Here is a 22,290-nt window from a genome sequence, read left to right as displayed (position 1 = left end):
TCTTTGTAAAGTCTCTGGTCAAAGTGGTTGCTTGTTTTACAGTCTGCTGTCACTGGGATGTTCAAATAGTTTGCTCAGGTCTGTTACTCACTTGGATATAATACCTACTATGAACCAGCAAAGCTGCTTTTGTAAATATAATCATTCATTGGGATAGGAAAACAGGGCTTGGAAGAGTGTCAAAGCATTGACTTCCACAGGGCAGCACTGATTTATTTTCATCAGCAAAAATATTGGACCTATAAATCTATCCCTAGCAAAAGAATTTTGAAAATGCTCTTTGCACGATATATCCAGAGGAGAAAAAGACACATGCTGTAAAGTTATCATGCATTCTCTAACTGAGGAGCAAGGAGTACATAAAACTTGGCAATTTATTATTTCTGTAGGCATTTTAGAACATATGCACTTGTAATAATGTTGATAATTTAGCTGACATGTGGAGTTAACAGTTAATACTAATCAAAAACTATATTATAATTTTGTAACCCCTGGGTCAATGTCTATGCTCTCTGCCCACTCTGCTCACTGACAGAGGAGAGGATCAGGAGGAACATGTTGACTCTCTACTCACAGCTGCAGTTTCAAAGCTGAGGCTATTACATTTTCATTGCTACAGGTACGTTGTTGGGCTTTAAAAGTCAGATTACATATTAGAATTTGGAAACATGGCTTGGAACAAGGGAGTGAAATCTTCCAATGCACTCCCATTGTTACAGGCTGTATGCACAGAGTGACAGAAGCCATTGATAAAAGTAAATAGGAAACACTGCTCCTTTCAGTTAACATTTAATTTTCCTCTTAGCAGGCACAGCAGAAGCTGTGCCTGTACGGGAGAGAAAGGGAAGGCAGTTTACTGCAAAGAAGCGTTTTTTATTTGCACGTACCCTCATCTTCCCGCATCTCTCAGCTGGCCCATCCTCAGCAAGCCGCAACACGTACAGATCCATGTTGTACTCCCGGCCACCTCGCAGGCTAAAGCCAAACCCTTTGGCTCCTCTCTCCAGCTCAACAGTGTAAAAGTCTTGGTCCTGCTGGAAGAAAGACGACATGTGTGCAATTGAACAGAAAGTTAAATTCTGCTCTACCCTCATTTTGAAATTATCCAACTAACATATATTTTTGTTGTTGTTGCTCATAATTAAAAAGAGAAAATCAGTTGAGTTTTCACATGCAGACTAGAATTTTCTGCTTCCTCAGATACCACACTGTTATTCGTAGTGCCAGTGGTGCAAAGGGCTGTTTGGATGAATGGCCTTGGCCACATGCCATGTATTTTTAGGCACCTCTGTTATACACCACCTCCTGTGCCCAGGGCAGAAAAGCACATTTCTGGAGGGTGGTTGATGCTCTACCAACTGCAAAGGAAGGCTGAGGCAGCCTCACTGCCAGTGCCAGGCTTTAGGTAAATGTCTCATGGTACCTGGGACAAGTCTATGCCATGGTGCTGGCTTTTCCTTTTTGTTACCATCTCATCTATTCCTTTGCAAGAAGCTCAGAAGTAAGTGCATTGTTTTGCATAAATGCTGTTACCGTAGGGATGTTTTGAAATCCCTAATGGAAGAGGTTACTTCTGGGATGGCCAGTGGCAAGGAAAGTTAACAGTGAGACAGATAATCTCTCTAATAAGATGCTGCATGTGAAGGTTGGAACACTCCGGTTATTGCCCCCCTTAACTTTTCCTCTTTTTTGTCCTCTGAATTTATCATTTACACACAACAGTACTTTACAGAGAGGCCCCTCCAAATATACAATTCAATAAACAAACATATAAATTATTACTCTTGTAAAAATGTCAGCTTTTTTTCTTCCCTTTTTTGTTCTCCCTAGAAGTCTTGATGAGAATGTGTTGGAAATGTTTCTCAGCTGAAACAACACCAACACATATTAAGAAACTAACCAGCAAATTCCTCTTTCTTCAGCAAACAGACCAAGGGAGAACAGCTTCCCAGTAGGAATTGTCAAGGGAAACATTTGAATGCAGCCCTCAAGCAGATTGGAAGCAACAGTCTGTGATAAACAAAATAATTAGAAAGGTTCTCCTTACCTGTGCTGCTTGGGGTGGTTTGAAATCAAACTGGGATTCCTGCTTTGGTTTGGTGTTGTTCCTGCTGTGGCAAGTGACAGAAAGAGGGAGAGAGGAAAAATAAAGCTCATGGGATGTGAAGATGATTGAGAAGTAACCAAAGAGAGAGCACGTCAACGTGCTCTCCTCAAGGAAAACAGTCTGACCTGGTCTCCGGTGGTATTTGCTGAGGAGTATGTGTGGTTGTAATTGTAGCAATTTTTTCTGCATTGGTCAATAAAGTAGCATTGGAGGATTCTGCAAAATAATTTTTTTTTTCATTATGAGGGAAGACCATTGAATATTAATTGATAAAACAAAAGTTTTACAAAGGCACTAGAAACCATCATTATGTTGTTTTTAAAGAACATGAGATTAGCTCAAATTTCTTAAATCCAAAACCTAACAGGATAAAGTTTAAGCTAAGTCATAGTAATTATATATATGAAATAGTACAGAACCTCAGTTGTAGAGAAATATTGGCCTTTGAGTTGCACATTGAAACTTAACATGATATATCCCACATGGCTCATCTTTTTACCGGTATCTGTCACCAGATGTACCAAATTACTGTATATTCTGTTTTTCTTCTTCGTAAGAGGAAAACTTCTAAACACCCCTAACCAACTATGAAGCATTTGTCACATAACTGCTGCTGCTGTATTCTATGCTCTTGAAAATGTCAAGGCTTTAGGGAAGACATCATCTTTACCTTTATTGTCACTGCAAAAACTAATGAGCAAAAAACGTGCATATCGGAAACTGCCACATCCACCCATCACAAATAGTGTAGAGCAGGGAGTCAAATATTTATACAATATATGTAGTATATTTATATAATATATACACAAATTACTCAGGGTTTTTTTCAGTAAGCAAACACATCAGCATTCTCATTAATCTCAAAAAAAAAAAAAAAAAAAAAACAGCCACTCAATTGGAAAAAAAAAAAAATTGTGAAATCTAGATTAGAAACATCTTTGACCGTTAGACACACTCAGAACAAAGACTGACTTCTGGACGAGGGGTTGAAGAATGTTTTGTCTGTTGTCTAAAGACATGAATTCCAATCATTAAAGTCTCCAAATATGGTAGGATGACTGGATTAATTTTATAGTAGCAATAACTATTCCATGGATTATAAGCTTATCAGTGTTTCCTCCATCAGAAACTGCAATCTGCAGTAGGATTGAGACATGGCTTTTATCTAATACCTCACAAGGTGATATTCAAAGTGGCTAAAATGCAAACTTCCTGAAATCCTGAAATCCATTCTTTGCAATAAAACTCGCTGCTGCCTGAGCACTCAAAGCTGCACACAGGGACGTGGAACCACCTGTAGTAAATGCATCAGCAGCTCTGGAACCATTTACAAAAGGGCACATCGAGAGAATACAGAAAGGAGGATTAACTTCAAAACTCAATTTATGCCATGGTAAAGGGTTGTCAGTACAACATCAGCCTGTGCAAATGCCGTATTTCTCTACACACAGAAGGAGATGCTCCCAGGAGAGGTCCTCTCTCCTGCTTCACAAATCTGGGAAGGGAGTAGCTGTAGGCACAACTGAAAAGCAGCTATCTAGGTGTCCCTCACAGCATGGCACGGCAAAATGGTCCCCTTGTCATTTTGGACCTTTATCATGGACTTCAATAAGACCAGAGTTAACCCAGAACTCATTTAAAATTCTGCCTAAAATTAAGGTCATGCACCTTGTTTCTTGAGTGAATTTCTTTAGTTCCAACCCCATTTAAGAAAAAGCCACCAACAGAAAACAGCAATGAAAACCGGTGGAAACATCTGGCTCTCCAACATTAAATTACAAGGTCTTCTACCCTGTCCTTGTTTGCCTCTTAAGCTCCAGACATCTGGTAATTCATTTTATTGACTATGGAGAAATCTGCCATTGTTAAACAGAGTTCAGCTGTAATACAAAATTGCAGAAATGGGAGGGTTTTTTGCCTGAATTAAGGAGAGGTGGTGGTTGTGGGCTTACTTGGTCCTGGAAACCTATTCTATTTCATGAATTTATTTTCATTGTGGAGATATCTAGATGAGGTGAAGGCTTTTCCTTTCTGTGCATGTCAATGGCAACTCAGGAAATAGGAAATATTAAAAGAAGAACCATTTAAACAGATGGGTGCAAGTACAGCAAAGCTCCTTTGCCTGCATCAATGTGGCCAAGTTAACATGCCCAAACCCTCAACATATGGAGCTGTAACATCTTCCAGACCAGAGCTGGCTTGTGTCCGGTGGCTTGGAGAGCAGGAACAGCTCCTGGGTCTACCTGCATCTCTCAGGGTAGACATGACCAAAACATGCCCTCGTGAGGATGTGCTGCTGGCAACTGGCTCGTGTGAGAAGGAGACGTCCCTATGTATGGTTACACTGTTGGATTTTGTGAAGGTGCCTTGATGCTAAAATTAGTCTCCAACATAAGAAGGCCTTGAAACATGGTTAAGTGTTCTCTATTCATCCAGAACAAAAGCCTCTGAAAACCTCCACAAATATTTGGAGATCAGATGAAGATGGGCTTCAAAGAGAATGCAAGATTTCTACCCTTTAGTGGGTCACACTAAGAATACCAAGCAGAGCAACAACAAATCTTGGTACAGATGTATCTCTACGCCACTGTACTGTGCCTATCTTTAGCCCACCCCACCCCGTGAGTCAGGAGTTGTGCATAATTTTGCTAGTTTTTCAGACACTGGCTCAGGACGCATGCCAGCCTCCATGCAAAACTGGAACAGAACACAAATATAGGAAAAATTGTCTCTATTAGAATTACAATTATAGATTCTAAATCCTAAATATTTCATTGATTCCTTGCCCCATTCTGCTGTAGAACACTCGGACACCAATTGTCTAATCTAAGCTTGTCATTTTTCAGCACTCTGTATCCTTGCATCAGCTGGTGATATGTTACAGCGTTGTCATTTCATGGCAGATGCACTCCTGCAGTGGTCTAGGGCAATGAGTTGGTGCAAGACTTATTATACAGCAAAAACTCTTGGTGTTTTTAATAATGTTAGAAGAGATTAGCAGTGTGAGTTTATTGTGAGTCTTGTGATAAACCTTAGTTTCATGTTTGTCTCAGAAGCATGGCTTCTGATTTATTCTCTCCCCCGCTCCCTTAAGTGCACTGTAAGACCATTTATATTTACAAAAAAAGCACCCCAAAAGCAACAAAAATAAAAACCAAATCCAAAGCACCCAAGGACAGCAAAAAGAAAACAACATTGAGATCAGTTTCTTAAATCTCTCTTTTTTTTTTTTTTTTTTTTTAGAGCAAACCTCTCAGCAATTTCCAGAGTGTTTGCTTTATTTGCTTGTGGAAATTAAATGCAGGTAATTCTGTGCAAAGTTGGCAATCTGAATTTCAAAGGGACAGTAAATTAAAAGACTAGAAGCCTGCATTGCGATGAGAGACAAGAGTTGGCTTCTTCCCTAAATTACAGCTTTCCACCTTCTCTGGGAATACTTGTCAGTCACAGGTACAGATTTCCATTCTAACCTAAGCAATTGAAAATTATGTTTTGTACACATATTTGCATGAAAAAGACTGGCTGAGCATTCATGTCAGGATGCTATAGTCTTCTCAAAAAATTCCTAAACCATTCAAAAGTTATTAACCTCTTAGGTATTTTTACGTTTTAAAAAGAATATTCAAAGATTCACCTTCCTGGATTTTGATCAGAAACTAAAATAGAAGCACTGAACAATTATTTTCCCAGTTCACCTTCCAAAACTGGCACACACAGGCCAGCTCAGATGTTAGCTTGATTCACAGCCATTTTATTATTCATGAACACTCAATTTGCTGGAAGCAGCAAAGGATCATATACCATTTGACCTGATAGCTACTAAATAGTAGGAAAATAAAGCCTTTAATGAAAAACAGATAATGATAAACAGAAATAATTTATATCCAGATCATTTCTCATCCCGGCCTATTTTTATCCTAAAGATAAACATAGCATAATCATGCTCTGTGGGGTAACCAATTCCATGTTTCAGATTAGAAAGTATGAGAGTCAGCAACTATCAAATGCTTCTTGCTGGAAATCATATCATATAACTTCTCCATTCTGCTTTGCAGGTACCAGGCTCAGTTCAGTCATAGTTTCTCAACCCTTCTTTTAAATTTAATCACACTTTCTCTATATTTAACTGAATGCAAATAATATCCTGTACAACTCTAAGAAAGGCTCATTAGCACTGTATCTGAGCCATCAAATCTTAAACCTGTGGATTCAGCTTAAAAAGAGAGCCAATTAAAATGATTTCTGCCTAATGAGTTCTCACTATGAACCCATCCATGGCAGAGCAGGACAATGAACAAATAAAGTACTTAGAATTTAAAACCACAGCAGCTTTAGTTCTGCTTTACATATGTTTCTGCTCTGTTCCTATTTGGCATCACAGCTAGGGATGAATTTAATGAAATTGATATATAACACAGCTCCTTATTTTTATTAAACAGTTCAATGACCCGAAACCGGTACCAAGTGTCAGCATATTATAAAGGATCCTGCACATTCCCTCTGATCTGAAATCGTGAGTTCCTGTCTAAGATAACTCTTACAATGGTCAGCTGCAAGCACGGAGCAGCTCTAGAGCCATTGGAATTGAACAAAGTCATTTCAAAATGTACGGAGCTTGTTCCCAAAGCAACTTACCCAGAATAAAAACAAATCTTATTTTCAAACAGCTTACAACATGACAAAGTGTTTATCCTTTTCTGTGATCTCTTTACTCTATAGCCTGCTTGTATATATACACGAAGCTTCAGGAATCCCGTATATTAACGAGTGATTCCCAAATATTCTAAAGCTGCATTATCAACTTAAGAATCAAATCAAAGTGTACTGAGATGTGCATCAAATTTACAGAGATACAGGGAGGAACATGATAAAATTGATTATTTTTCAAATGTAGAATCAGCACCTCCCTGTTTAAAAAAAACAACTCCCATTTGTATGGAAACAAAAAATAAAGCTATGGAACACTCACAACCTCCCTCACTGCTAATTTCCAAAGTGGGAGTGGAAATTGAGCCCTTCATGACTTTGCAGCTTTGACTGATGTAACAAGCCCAGGAACAAAACCAAAAAGAGGGTCAGATAAGACAGCAGGAAACATATACTTTACCATCTCCTGGAATGATGCGCAGGGTAACGGTGTTTCCCGCTTCCTTAATGAGGTTGACGATGTCTGAATGTGACTTGTTGGTGATGGAGCACCCATTCACGGCCAAGATCCGATCGCCTACTTTCAGCTTGCCACAGCGGTCTGCGGGACTCCCTTCAATTATCCGACCTATTTTGTGAGGCATGGCCACACATGCATTTCCCGCTTTTGTATTGGTTTGGGGGTTGTTTTTGTTTTGGTTTGGTTTTGGTTTTTTAATTGATTACATATGTGGGTGAAGGGGAAAAGGAGAAAAAGGATTGAAAAGGGAAAGAGAAGGTTAAGGGTTAATTAATTAATGCATCGAGCAAAAGTTATTATAGGATAGCTTTGCTGCCAGTGTTCAAAACATTGGCAATCAACTAGTATGAGTGCACAGTACTTCTGTTACAAAAAGGTGGTTTGTAAATCATTTAACCCTCCCCTTGTTTTCTGTTAATAAATGATGAATTTTTATAGACAACTGCAGCCCCATCATAACCCAATTTTTGAACAAAAAAATGGAAACTGTTTGTAGAAAACACAACCCTCCTCCTCCAAGATTACATTGGTGTCAGCGTCTCTAGTTTTTTCTCTAAGTCAGATGCTGTTCAAGCTTCTGCCAATGTTTTGTTCTTTCTCAATTTAGAAAGATAAAGTTGTTCTAGGCCTAGGAGGGAATGCGACTTCCTTTCTACCGTGAAGACCCAATCTTTCAGCACTGCATGAGGAAGCAAGATGAAACAGTTTTCTTCTATTTGTGACTAAAGGTACTACCAGGGAAGGTACAGGACCACTACAGATGGGCCAAGACTGACAAAGGTAACTCATTTGGTGCAGGCATCCACGTCAGCCCCTGTTAAACCAAGTTAACCCTTCCCCTTGTACAATCTTAGATGGCATCAGGATGGGAGCAGGGCAGGAATAAGGACCTCCGCATTTAAATACCTCTAAAACCACACACACAAAACCATTGAGATGTCTGACACACAGAGCAAGAGCACTGTAGGATGAATGTGTTTTGGAGACAAAACTCTCCTCCTGTTCCATGCGATTGTTTGTCCCAAAAACACAGGGTCATCCATAAAATTCAGAACTGGGACACAGCTTCACTCAGATAAATCCGTCGGGCTTTTGTACAGGTTCCTACACAGGCAAGAGACCCTTGGGACACAGCACATGGTTAAAGCCTTGATGTATAGAGTGGTCATCCCATACTTTGCATCCACAATACATTCACCCTCAAGATGCACTTATCTATCTATGCTGTAGTCTTTATTTGATTAGTAATTTTAGAGATATGCATTGCTGCACACATGGCAACACTAGAAAGACCATAAAGAAGAAACAGGTAAGGAAAGGAATGTGAGGTGAGAGAACAAGGTTGGAAATACACAATAAAAACTGGCAGAAAGTGTTAATGTTAGCTGCAAACAATGTGGGGATTTTTTTTTTCCTGTTATTTTACAGTGATTTTAGAAAGTTTCCCTTCCTGGAAATACAAAGACTCCTCCAGTTTAAAGGCTGTTTGGAGGGTGGAATGAGCTCCTACTCTATTCAATCCACTGGACATAGATGACAGAGCCCACACCAAAGTGACCAAAGTGAGTTTTAGAACCAGTTTGGCCCATCTCCAAATACTACCCATGAAAGAAAAAACACTACAAAGCAGGTCCAAAGCAAGCACCACACAGCAGAGGGAACATATCTCATGCAGAGTATTAGGAAAAAGCTGAATACACTTGAAAAAAATTATAGGAAAAACAGTCACAGATCAACAGATCTCCATGAGGAGCCCCTGCACAGAAAACTTCCAGTTAGTGAGAATCTTAGGCTAAAGCAAACGCAACTCTTTACAACCTCAGGTCAAGGTTTCTCTGCAGAAAAGAGTTAAAGCATAGTCTTCATACAGTAAAAGTTGTTCACACACACGTTTGCAAATACTTTCAGAAGATAAAAGCTCTCTCTCCAGTTTAGACTGAGTTCAATTTAATCTATATTACATTACACCAGGGCTGTCAAACTCATTTCCACTGGGGGCCACATCAGCCTCACAGTTGCTTTCAAAGAGCCGAATGTAGTTTTAGGACTGTATGAATTTAGTTAACTACTCCTAGTTCATATAGTCCTAAAATTACATTCAGTCCTTTGAAGGCAACTGTGAGACTGATGTGGCCCCTGTTGGAAATGAGTTTGACACCCCTGCATTACACCATTGTGTTCTGGCACCAAAATACCTATTCTGGAAGAGCAGTTTCCAGCAGCAAGGATAGTGCATCTGAGAACTCCCAGAACTCAATGCATCAGGTCTATACCAGATACTTTCTCCTTAAATCTCTGATGCCGTGACTGCCCAGAACAGTGGTAGAAATGGCCAGTTCTACACCAATACCTTATTTACTAGCAATGGCACTGCCAATGCTAGGAAAAACCAGGGGGAAAGGCTACTTCTTGCCACATGCACCTGTGTGCCTCAGAAGCATTCCAGCTGTACAGGGAGACTGCAATGTATTTTGTCTGCAAACCACAGCCCTGCTCTGAGAGACGATGTGAGGCAGGGCCAGTGCACTCATTCTGTCTTTCCTTTCCCCCTCCATCCCTATCACACACCACAGACTAACACAGAAGGAGGAGCTGCTTTTTCCGCTACAAAGTATAAATGGATGCTGCCTCTGGTCCTTTTGGAGGAGATGGAAAGGGAAGAAAATAGCATCTCTGACTGGTTTCCTCCTTGCAATGACATTTCTGCTCTAGAGTAGGCTGTTTTGTGCATACTTGCAGAACCAGTTTATGTGCACCTCTTCTGCAGCAACACCTGGAAATGTGAGTCTGTCTAGCAGAAAGTATTGTCTTCAGAAAGAAACCATGACTACTTCTATTAGGGGAAGATATTAAGTGTGACATCACATGAGCTTCATTTCCCCCTATTCAGAAGAAATGGATTTGGGAACAAGTGGAATAGGTAAAAAAAAATCCTGGGTTTTTTTAACAGTATTCTCCATTTCATGTCTCACCAGCAAGCACTATTAATTAAAACTTCCCAGCTATCAGCATGCTCACTCCATAATGAGGATCAGAATAACCCTGATTGCCAAAGAGAAGTTAATCAGTTTAAGCATCACTGCTTTTAAATCAACTGGCTCAATTCCACCATCAGGAGACATATTTCATTCCACCTGCTCCATTTCTGCTTTAGCAAACAGAATCACTTGGGGGTTGGGTGGTCCCTGGCTGGTCTCCTGAGAGCAAACCCCAGAAAGGTGTCCTGCTCACAGGGAGCATCAGGAATCACCATTGGTGGCATTTTTCCCTTTCAGGTTGGGATTTCTGATTTTGCTTTTCTTGACTCAGTGCCGAACAAAACCCAGGAAACAAACACCTACCAAGACTTGGCCTCCGATTAAGCTATTAATTACATTAATTAGGGCATGCTCATGATGTTTAATTAAACAGATCCCCGTTTGCCTCCTTGCACTGCAGCACTCAAATCTGCATCTCACTCGAGGCGCATTGATAAAACCCCAAGACTTACCAAATGTCGTCCCCGCCTCTGGCCTGCTCACCGACGAGACGATGACGAAGCCAAACCCTTCGTTTTCGCCGCGGCGGATTTCCACATCGTAGGGCTGGACCACGGCGCTGACAACACCGCTGCCCCCGCCGCCACCACTGCCGATGCCACTGGTGCTGCCGCTGCCCGAGCTGACGGTGTTGAGGGAGTTCTGGCTGCCCTGTGGCGTTCGCTTCTCCTCTGTCAGTGAGGCCGGCTGGTTACTGCTGTGGTGGGAAGAGGCTGGGGATGGGACTTCATTTTCTGCCTTGGGAACTGGGAAGAAGAAAAAAGAAAAAAGACTGTGTGAGCAGGCTGCACCGTTTAGTGCTTGAAAAGTGCTGTCCACCGAGAAAAAGGCAAAGAAAAAAAAGGCAGCTCACCTACTTTAATCTATAAATCATGGCCATAATGATCAAAGGCTCTGTCTCCTTTTGGATGTCACCACCAATAGCTCTGTTTGGTGACAGCACTGACTATAAATGCTCATCCTCTCCAGTGCATGGTCATAGAGCCAAAGTGTTTTGCTGCCAAACTATAGCAGCAGTACAGTTAAACCAGTGCAGTGCTGCGTACTCAGATGCTCTGTAGCATTTAAAACCTGGATTACACTGGTTCAGAGGTGTCTCCTTTAGATATCAGACCCCCACTCATTTACATATGCGCAACCATGCATATGTGCACAAGCCCACAGGAGAGAAAGTAATATCAAACACCCAACACTCAACGCCTCTGCATTTTTAAACTCAATACTATCACTTTGGTAGCACTGATTGCCTTTGATTACTGTGATCTTAAGTAATAACTACTCACGCTAAAGCAAAAAAATCTTATGAACCAAGGTTTTCTTGATGGAAGAACCAGCAACTATCATCTGTACTGTCTGGCACAGTCAGGGTGTGGAACCATTAAACATTATTAACATTAACCAAGTGTTTAACAGCAACTGAAGTTGGAAGTGGTATTAGTTTAAAATCTAATCAGCTACCAAAAGGCTTGAAGAAATCTCAAAAAAATCACTTAGCCCACAGTCTGCTCAAGCCAGGACCAACTACGCTTACTGTCAGTCCTGACAGATGTTTGTCTAATCTGCTGTTAAATATCTCCCCAAGCAATCTATTGGTTGCAATATCTAACTTAAATCTTCCTTGCTGCAGCATAAGGGTATTATTTCTAGTTCCATCTAGCAGGCATACGGAGAACATATTATTCCCTTCCTCTTTGCAGCAGCCTCTTATAGTCTTGGGGAGTGTAACACCTCCTCCCTCTCCTCTGCTTTAGGCTAAACAATCCCAATTTGTTCAATATTTCCTTGCAGACCATGTTTTCTAGAGCTCTCCTTATTCTCACTGGTCCTCTGGACTCCCTCCAGTTGGGCTCTCTTCCAACTCAAACATGTCTTTCTTGAAGTGCTGGACCATATTGCAGCTGAGCCATCATCTGCTGGGAAATCAGGAGAGTTTCCCCCTGTCGACATCCCAGCACAGTGTTTTTCTTCACCTGAGCCAACCTCAGATTAGAACTCGTGGCCCACAAGAGCTTCTGTTTTTTTGTTGCTCAGCCCGTTATCCACAGTCCATTTGTGCAGTTGGGAGCAGCATATTGCACTTGTCTCTACTGAATGGCTGCCTCAGCTAATCAGGTCACCTCTCCAATTTGGTGAAGCAAAATTAAGTCGAAGATCTTAAAAACAACATGAAGAAAATGGGTGCCAAACAAAATCTAAATCTGTAAACCCATGATCCAAAGAAAAACAACTTTAAAACACTTAGAAGTACCTGTCTGCACTTACATACTCAATGTATGTACTAAGTATATAGTATTCTACATATTAAGAATACGGGAGTATAAATTTTCCCCTATAAGAGTCTCAAGACATGAAGTACCCATTTAGGTGAACAATCCTTTTGTACTGGTTTATAGATGAGAGGAGGAATAACGGATCAAAATTCAGGAAGAGGCTTCTCTACAAAGTTATGCTGGAATTCAAAGCCTGCAAATCTAAGGTGAAATAAGGAATCCTGAATAATTTATCTTAGAGTAAGTGTCCACATTTGAAATGATTCAGAAATAGCTCAGTCTGAAGTAACAAGCCCCTGAATGAAATATCAAGGGTTTTTATCGAGATGTCTCATGAATCTAAATCTTTCATAGTAATTTCCAGCCTGGGGGCTGTAAAACTGGATAGAAAATCTACACACAAAAACAATACCAAAAATTCAGCTGCTCTTTCTCTTCCTCCCAAACCTCATCTCCTAAGGCTCCTCTCACATTGGCAGCTCTTTGTCAGGAAGGAGAGAGAGGGTATTAGAGGGGAGACATAGCCCTTCATTTAATCCACAATGAGAAGAAGAAAAGAAATGAGAAGTGAATACCTATTTAATATTGTGCAGAAGGAGCTCAGCCCTGGATAAAAATACAGAGCTGTTTCAGAGGTACTGTTCTAGTCCTATCTTCCACTGTGGACCTAATTTTCAACCTGATTGTTATTTTGACATTTTTTAATCTTAAAGTACATCACTGCCTATTTTTCTGCTGATGCCTAAACTTGAAAAGCTACATAATGTTCTTCCTTTTGAATAAGTGAGCTGCACCAAATCCCACACTCAAGCTCCCTAAAGGGACTCACAGGAAGAGACAGCACCAAATCGTTACTCTCTATTATTAAGCATAAGGCCACATGTCATTTGGAAAGCTCATGCTCATGCCTTCCATCTTCTTTGCTAACAGGACATTTTTGTGTCACTAATCTGGGTGCCACCAGGCAGCATCCCTTCTCTTTGCCTCTCTGTCTGTCAGCTTCTTTTTCATCCATTTAGACCACACACTTGTGCAGAGTGTGCACAACACGTGGCATAACTTGGCACACAGAAACCTCTTGGTTACAACAAACATGCGCACCCTGCCCTACCAGAAGCAATGGCACAGTTTTGCATCCTGCGGTTAGCTGACTACATGTTGCAACCTCAGTTGAAGCTCCTGTTGTGCCTGGGACATTAGCACACCAATGCCTTCACTCATGCTCTGCCCTTGCTTCACCTCCTGGGGCCTCTTCAGCATCTTGTCCCTCACTCCCAGTTTAAGGGTGGCTATCAGGCAGCAGTTATTTGGGGAATTAAACAGAAAACACAAGCAGTCAGGCACAGAGTCTGTTGCTGCGTGAGTCCAACTAAAAACGATGTGTGGCAACTGAACAGTTCCTTGTTTTATCAGAAACCTTCATGGAGACTGGGGAAGCCAACTGAGATTAAGAGAGTCTTGACTGAAAACAAAATATTTGAAATTTATTTGATCAAGAATAGAAAAGAGTAAAGACAGGCAAAAGAGGAAGGATAACACTGCATCCCCTGAGTTTTCCCAGTATTATGAGGAGAAGCTTCTTTTTCTTTAAATTGTTTGTTGAACAGATGGAGTCTGGCAAGAAAATCTACCCCTGCAGAGCAACACTGCAGCCTACCTGTGTAAACCACTTTGCGCCTGACGGTCAGATTGACGTGACCTTGTTTGGCTGCCTGTTGCATAAGCTGGACGACAAGCTGGTGCGATTTCCCGACAACAGGTGTCCCGTCCACACAGATCAGTTCATCACCTGATCTCAGGCGGCCGTCAGCATCAGCAGCACCCAGCGGTACAATGTGACCAATGTAAATCTGACGAATTAGCACAAATAGGAGAAAGGAAAGAAAGAAAAGGAAAAAAAAAAAAAGTGGTAAATGAGAACTAGCTCAACAGCCAGCGGGAAGCAAGGGGCACTGGCAGTTAGACCCAATTTAGTAGGGAAGTTGTTGATAAATGTCTGCTGGTCAGTAAAGTTGCTCCATGTGAATAGAGCCACATTGTGAAATTGTAATAAATTGACACTTTGTTTCTTCAGGCGGTCCATTCACTCTAATGACAGTCAGCCTTGGGAAATGTGGTCAACCAGACAGTGACCGGAGAGGAAGACGGTTAAAAGCACTGAGGGTCTTGTCAAGGAGGCTGAGATTGAGTTGTCCTTTCAGTTGCCTCTAGGGTTTACAAGCTCTATACTACTCGCCTGTCCACCAACTCAGTCTTAGCTTATCTTCAGTGAGTTCTGTGGAATTACTGTAACATGAGAGAAAATCATGGCCCCTCTTTCCATAAATGAGCAAGATAATTTTGGCAGGGAGATACGTGGAAATTTGTGCTGCCACTAGGTAGTTTTGACCTGTGCATGCACAGGAAAGACCATAGGTTTTAGCCTGATACCTTCCACGTGCACTGGATTTAAAGAAGTTAAGTGAATTCGAGGAAGGAATTGAGCAAATAGAAACTTTAAGATCAAAATACTTGCAAACCTGACCAGGACAGCCTTTCCTCAGTGTCCAGGCAATTTCAGGCCTACGTGTTTTTATTTGGGCTATCTAAAAAACGAGAAATAGTAGGGGAAGCCAAATCCATTTCAATTGTGGAAGTGGTTTTTTTTCATTTGGTTGGGTGGTTGGGTTTTTTTTGAGGGAGGGTAGGGAGGAGTTGTGGGACGTAAATGCATAGCACAACAGTTGTTTTAACAGAGATACCACAGTGCAGTTCTGCACATCTGTACATGCTACTGCTGTGATTCTGGAATATGTTAAAACAAGACCACTTCTAGATGTACTCACAGGTTCTCCAGGCTCATTTCCACCTAGAATCCTAAATCCAAAACCGGTTTCCTTTCTCCATAGAAAGATATCCTGCTCTTGGTAATCTGGAACTGAAGGGAAAGAAGGAAAATATATTTTTTTAATCAAAACCCCACCCTTTTAACCCAAATCAGGATTACTCTGATGTACATTTAAAGGGATATGCTGCACAATTTACTCTTTAATTGGTGCAGTCTTGATTTTTTTAGACATATTAAGAACATTTATAGGTTTAAATACTAAAGGATTATTATTTAAATCACAACTAAAAATTATATGGTGGTTTCTATATTCTAGGTGTCTAATTGTGTCTTGCCACTTGTTTCTCATTATAGTATTTCCTTCCGTCAATATTAGCATCATTACCCAGTGCAAGAGCCTCTTCTAAATCATCAATAAATAAAAGTGTACAACTGAGAATCACTCTGCCAGAAACAATACAGCTGTCTCCTCTTTCATGGGAGACAAAAGAGCCACTTGTTATGACTTCTACTGTTTAATTAACTTCCACAAGCATAGTTTGCTATCTGTATACTGACACTGCTTTAAATAACTATGGGACAGATCCCCGGCTGGCGTAAAACAGAAGGGCTCCACTGAAAGCAAATCATCTCTCCTGACTCCCACTTGCTCATGTATGGGCTCTGTAGAACCACTGAACAGACAAAACCAGCTGGAAACATAGAAAAGCTCAGCCTTACCTAACTCATTAGTATGGAACATCAGCGAGGCTTTTACAATGAATATTACATACAGTGAAGTACTAACCTTGAAGTGCGGTTGAACAGTAATGTTTTATATTAACTTATTCATGCTTGCTTTCATCCCTTTTTTTAAAAATGCAAAATTAATTGCTAACACTAAATCATATCAGAAGACAACTTCAGGTTCATTTAATATTTATTGGTTAGTATCTGTAACATTGACTAATTTTGTAATGACCTCCTCCCAAAATTTATAATTAATGATAAAAAAGCTGTTCTGTTCCTTTACAAGTCAACCGTCTGTATCTTTAGTAAAGAAACCAAAGGGTATCATTCAGGAATTTAATTTAAATAAGTGCATAAGCAGATACTGGATGCAACATGTTTAGTTAAACATCATCTAGTTTTCTGTATGTATAAGCAGACAAACTGGTTGTTTTCCATTAAAATCAGTCAGAGTCAGACTGGGCCCTAATCACATTTTACACTATCAGTGCCTATTGCACAAAGGTCTGGGTCTAGTTGTGCTTTTCAGTGTTAAGACTTTTGGCTAGCTCTGATGCTCTCTCTTCAATGACTCAACAGGTTAAGATCTGGGAATACTAAAATTAAAGGAACAAGTAAGTGCTAAGGCACAGAACTCTGGTTTGACATTTTCATTCAAACTGGTTTAATGCATTGGTTTTATATATCATATTTTCACTTTCTAATTACTTACAGTTATAAACTACTCTTAAGAGCTGTGCACATTACTCTACTGAACTAGAGGCTAATTTTTGTCCAGATACAATTACAGAACAATCAGGTGATGACCAGGCTGGAAGCCTGATGGTTCATCTGTTGAGATGAGCTGGCTGAAGGCAGCTCGTCACCATACAGACATGCAGCACAACAGCAGAACTTGAACAATTAATTAATTGGTGTTTGTCACTGCCTTCCACGAGGGGAAACGAGAAGAGCAGACAAATTTGGAAGCATCTCTCCAGCACTTTGCAGGCTTTTTTTGGCAAAGGCTGGCCCCAACCAATTAATAGCGTGTGTTGGATCTGGCAGAGGCAAAGTGGCTTCTGCAGAGAGCTTCAGCGTGGGCCCACTTCCTCGGCATCTCTCAACACCTTCCCATTTGTCAACTCTCCAGCCTCAGGGAACGATGCCGTATGTTCCTGGTTCGGGTACCAGCCAGCCAATAAACAGCCGCTGAAGATCACGGCAAGCTGAGGCATAACGGCAGTGTCACACCAAAGCAACAGAAAAAGACAAGACTATACCCAAAGAGGCAAGTTCATTCATGTAACTCTCTTTCCACTGGAAGGATTACACAGAGGTGCAACACAGATACAACAAACATACAGGCGACACACATTTACACAGCGTGATTACAAACCGAACAAAACTCCTTTTACCACTTTTTGCGCCAGCTCTGTAGTACGGTGATTCAGAAAACCCCATCCACCTCCATGCTGCCATACAGCTGAGGTGGGACCCTCTGAGGCTCTCCATACTGGAGAATTACTTCAGGTTGTCCATTATTGAGTAGAGCTTTAGAGGAGCCACTTTCTTTACTTAGAGGGACAATTTAATGCTGATGCTGAAACTTTGCTGAAAACCAATTAAAAATGGCCTCCAGGAGTCAGTCATTGCATCTTTGCACCTTGACCTGATCTCAAGCATGTCTGACTCCAAGAAAAACATGTACACAGCCCAACTGGGTCGAACTTGCCAGTCTGCTCATCTCGAATTAAACAAGACCATTTGAAGAGTGTCACAAAAGTGGTAAGAAGAGTTCTGCTAGGGCCGTGAGGAAGAATGAAAGGAGGGGTGAGTGTTACAGCCCCATCCACATCCCATGAAGAAAACGGGACATGGTACCCCCCACCGCTGCCTATGAAATCCGCCGCTAGCCAGTACAAAGTAAAGCAAGAACTTTGCACCTTCGTGGCTAAACCTCGGCATATGACCCTGACAGACTCCCCTGGTGATGAAGACCCTCCCGCCACAGAGCAGCAATGACACCAGAACAAGACATCACAAGACACAGATACATTCTCGGCACAGTCTTACATTCTCCAAAACTCGTGGAATTGATTTCTCTTTCTCTCTCTCTCTCACCCTTGCTCAGTCCAGTTGCAGGCGAAGGTGACATAGCTGTAATATTAATTTTACAATTTTGCAAAGCTTAACATATCTGCTTTCTTGTTAGTTCATTTAATTAATTTTGACTGTATGGATCATGTTAGGCTTTCATGCACATAATTGCTAAGGCTATAGCTACTACGGATTACAATATACTAATTACATGTCTGTCTACACATGCCTGTGTACATGTGGATATATAATACACACACACACACATGAGAATTTATACATTTATGCACATGCATGCAGGTATATTTGAAGAACACATTCTGCTCCTCAGAGGAGGAATTTCTTTGGGAACACCTTAAAAATACTTTTCTACAAAAAAACTTTCACCATCATGATACGGTTACTTTTCCAAATTGAAATATTTTTCTAATGTTAAAAGAAATTCTAAATGCATGGTGATGAAAATGAACACAGTGCTTAGAGGTAATTTTAATCAAACTTTCTTATGCAAACTTTAACAATTATCCTATGTGTTATATAATAAAAGATTCTGCTCAGTGTGGTATCAGTTTCAACAAAAGATGGATTCAAAGTAATCAGTGTGAGTTTGCTTTAGTCACTAGTTCATTGGAGGTAGCAGCACTTCCAATGCTGCAAAGTACAAAAGTTTTAAGGCCCAGATTCAGCAAAGTATATAGGAACAATTCTGAAATTAAGAGTGCATAGTCTCATTGAAGCTGATGGAGAGCTTCAGTGTTGAAAAGTCCTGTGATTTATCCATAAATTTCATGAGATTCCAGATTTTGAAGGAAAGCCTTGTTTTCTAAACTATCCCACTGCAGAAGAATTACAGTTTTTCTGTATTTCTTTTCAATTAAACCTTCTGGTGGCATGGCAAACTTTTGAAAGATGGCTTCAGTGTGTTTTCAACAAGAAAACCAAGTTCTGCCACTGAGGGTCAGGGATCTCTGGGCTGAGCCATGCGCCAGGCTGGTGCCTGATGAACATCAGCAAAGTGATGCCCACAGACCAGCTCTGTCAACATCTCTGCAGCCTCTGCTGCTCACACAATGTGCTGCAAGGACCAAGGGCTTTTTTAGCAAGACATTCTCTAAGGGCATGGACACATCTGTGTGCCCAAGTGTATGACTGTAACTGTTTGTCTCCTATTAATATAATAAAAGGACATAACCCCACCAAGGGACTTTTATTCACTATGATCTTTAAAGCCAGTCTGATCAGAAGGTGGCTGCAATTTCCTGAGGGTATTTTTCTTTTTCATGTTAGGGAGAAAGTATCTAATGTTTGGTATCATTGTGTAAATATTTTTAATTCTATGTAATTGCTGGTGAATGAACACTACACACTGGGGTCAAGACTTGTTTGTATTGTTTTAATTAGATTTGGGAAGAGAAAATCCTACCAAATAAATTATGTGCCTGAAAATAAAATTCAAATATTACCGATAACTTAGAATATTTTAAAAGCTTTAAAAATTATCTATCGTGTTCGGCTTTACTTTTAATTAAATGCTTAAGCCCTTCAAAGGGATTCATGAACACATCTGCAATTCAGATTAATTCATTTTGTCACTGCTGTTTTGACAGATGGCCATATGTAGGATATGGTATTTTGCAAAGCAATCAGGCCACATGAGAAAAATTTGACAACAGATTGCGTTAATCTTTAAGGAAGTTTAATAATACATTGAAAAATAAAAAGCATATTATAAAAATATATTTTCAATAAAGCAGTGCAAGATTTCAGAATTGTGGTTCTCTGACAAACTATTCAGTTACTGTTTCTCTGAGTGTTTTTCACGTATGTCATTCTTGGATCCACTTTAGTGTTTAAACCTTAAGGGTTTGTCCCACACTCTGATTTACATGTACACAACTCCCACCAGCAGCAATGAGTTACCCATGAGGAGGAGCTCAAGCAGTTAAAACTTAACACCAGCAAAGACTACATTTGTTATCGCCACCAAATGATCTGTTTTCAGATTCACTTAACACAAAGCCAGTTATTCTTAATCCAGCAAAGAACTGCAACTCCGGGCCAGATTGCAGCAGAGCGTTTTAGCTCAGCCTTACCTTAAAGCATCCAAGTCTCTTTGGGCTTACAGCTTGAAAATAAGCTTCCTTGGAGTGGAGCCCAAGTACTCAGCACCTTGCAGGCCTGATCCCCTCAAACAGGGGAGCTGCAAGTGGAGGAACTTTAGCCCATATTTGTTGAATAAAGTTGCAGTTCTCATCTGCGGCCACTCAGCCAAAGTCCAGGCATAGTTACGGAGTCATTGCTTCGCTGTGCATTATTAATTCTAGCTTAATTTTTCTTCCTTCTTTTTTTTTTTTCCCCCCCTTCTTTTCTTCCCCTAAACAGACAATGTCTGTGGCTCTCTTCCACAGAATCTGAGCATTTCCTGATATTAAGATGCATAGGGTAAATAAAAAAATACATGCTTTTACAAAATTATGGGTTATTTGCTGCTTCTGAACCAAATTCTGCTCTACCAATAGCTTCAGTGAGACAAGTCACATAAGTCAAATATAGGGGTTTTTTTTACAAAATACTGATCCAAAGAATACTCAAAGAAAGGAAGAATACATTTTACCAATCCTGAAAAATTAAAATGTTGCCTTGTGCTTCCCATGTCTACATTATTATTATTAATGTTAATAACAGTGGGATGCACTCCCAGTGTAGAAGGCAGTAGGTGGTCATTATAGATTCAGTACTTCTTAGAAACATCCCGGAGATGATGTATTCATATACTGAATGAAAACTCTTGATATTATTATTTTTAGATTTTAAAAAATTCTGTCTGGGTTGGAGCTAATGAATTCATCTTTTTGTGTCAACTGCACTTGAAAAATTGCACTATGTTCTCTTTATACTCAACAATTTCACAAATGGTATGAAATAAAACACTGAACATGATTTAATGCTCTAAAATTTTGTCTTTTTTAACCTTATCACATACTTCAACACAAAGGGTTGTTGCTGTTTTTCAGTCCACTTGTTGGGGATTTAAAACCCTGCCTCCCAAAAGAACATTTTATAATTCTTTTCAGAGTTATTAAAACTTAAGGCCATGAATCAACAGAGAGCAAGTCCTGGACTGGGCAGCAAGGAGAGATGGGAGAGCTGTGCTGGGGCTTCTCAGGCAGTGGGAGCCTCTAGAACCCACCAAATGCCCCAGTTATAGGATCATAGAATCATTTTGGTTGGAAGAGACCCTTAAGATCATTGAGTCCAACCATAACCTAACTCTATCACTAAACCATGTCCCTAAGAACCTTATCTATGTGTCTTTTAAACCCCTCCAGGGATGGTGACTCCACCACTTCTCTGGGCAACCATTCCAATGCCTGACATCCCTTTCCGTGAAGAAATTTTTCCTAATACCCAACCTGAGGATGCATCAGCCAGTTTCAACATTGGCACTAGGGGGGCATCCTCCTGCTCTACATCAGATATTCATTTTCTTTTGGTCACGTCTTCATCAGAAGAATGCAGAGAGAGTCCCAGCTAGCACCCAAAGCCATGGGTGTCATGGGAGAGGAGATGAGAACCTCAGTCCCAAAGCCAAAGGGAATGGCTACTCAAGCAAAGAAAAAAGCAATGATATGACTGTATCACTGCCAGCCGAAGAAGGCACTGGAATTAAAATGGACTGCAGCTGGGTAAAAACATGAAGAACAGCACATGTGGAGCAGACGGACAGTAAAAGTAGAGTCCCGGAGAACGGTTTCTCCTGTCCCGCATGGTGCTCCATGTCTTCAGATCTCCTTGCATGTGATCCAAGAGACACACAGCCGGTGCCTGGGCAACACTGGGATGCAAGTCCCCACTTTTCATGCAGACCAAATATAGGGAAAGAAACATTGGTCACCTCAAGCTCCCAGGGCAGAAGAGGCATCAGGTTTCAGCTGTGAACCACAGTCTACATTTGTGGGACTGGTGAGAGGGATGAAAGGTGAGGGAAGGAGCAAGAGCTGACCAGTGGTCTCTAAATAAAACCACCAGTCACACTTTGGGATCGGACTGTGACAGGAGATAGAGCATTTTCA

The 22,290-nt window shown here is 40.7% G+C and overlaps 1 protein-coding gene across 18 annotated transcripts in view; it reads right to left on the bottom strand.

Moving 5' to 3' along the window:
• The window catches only part of MAGI1 (membrane associated guanylate kinase, WW and PDZ domain containing 1), a 341,410-nt gene that overhangs the window by 6,203 nt on the left and 312,917 nt on the right, over positions 1–22,290 (bottom strand). For 5 of the 18 annotated variants that reach the window (XM_082060139.1, XM_082060149.1, XM_082060154.1 and 2 more), the window contains 8 exons: positions 18,194–18,277; positions 15,408–15,499; positions 14,240–14,432; positions 10,765–11,058; positions 7,215–7,418; positions 2,233–2,323; positions 2,048–2,111; positions 888–1,034 (listed from right to left, as the gene is read on the bottom strand). In XM_082060139.1, the coding sequence (XP_081916265.1) occupies positions 888–1,034; positions 2,048–2,111; positions 2,233–2,323; positions 7,215–7,418; positions 10,765–11,058; positions 14,240–14,432; positions 15,408–15,499; positions 18,194–18,277 (1,169 nt within the window). The remainder of the gene's footprint in view (positions 1–887; positions 1,035–2,047; positions 2,112–2,232; positions 2,324–7,214; positions 7,419–10,764; positions 11,059–14,239; positions 14,433–15,407; positions 15,500–18,193; positions 18,278–22,290) is intronic. The other 13 variants (XM_082060151.1, XM_082060146.1, XM_082060148.1 and 10 more) reach the window with 10 other exon arrangements.

Source organism: Streptopelia decaocto, assembly GCF_964273445.1.
Source record: "Streptopelia decaocto genome assembly, chromosome: 8".
In the NCBI taxonomy this organism is placed as follows: domain Eukaryota; kingdom Metazoa; phylum Chordata; class Aves; order Columbiformes; family Columbidae; genus Streptopelia; species Streptopelia decaocto.
This window is presented reverse-complemented; position numbering and strand designations above follow the sequence as displayed.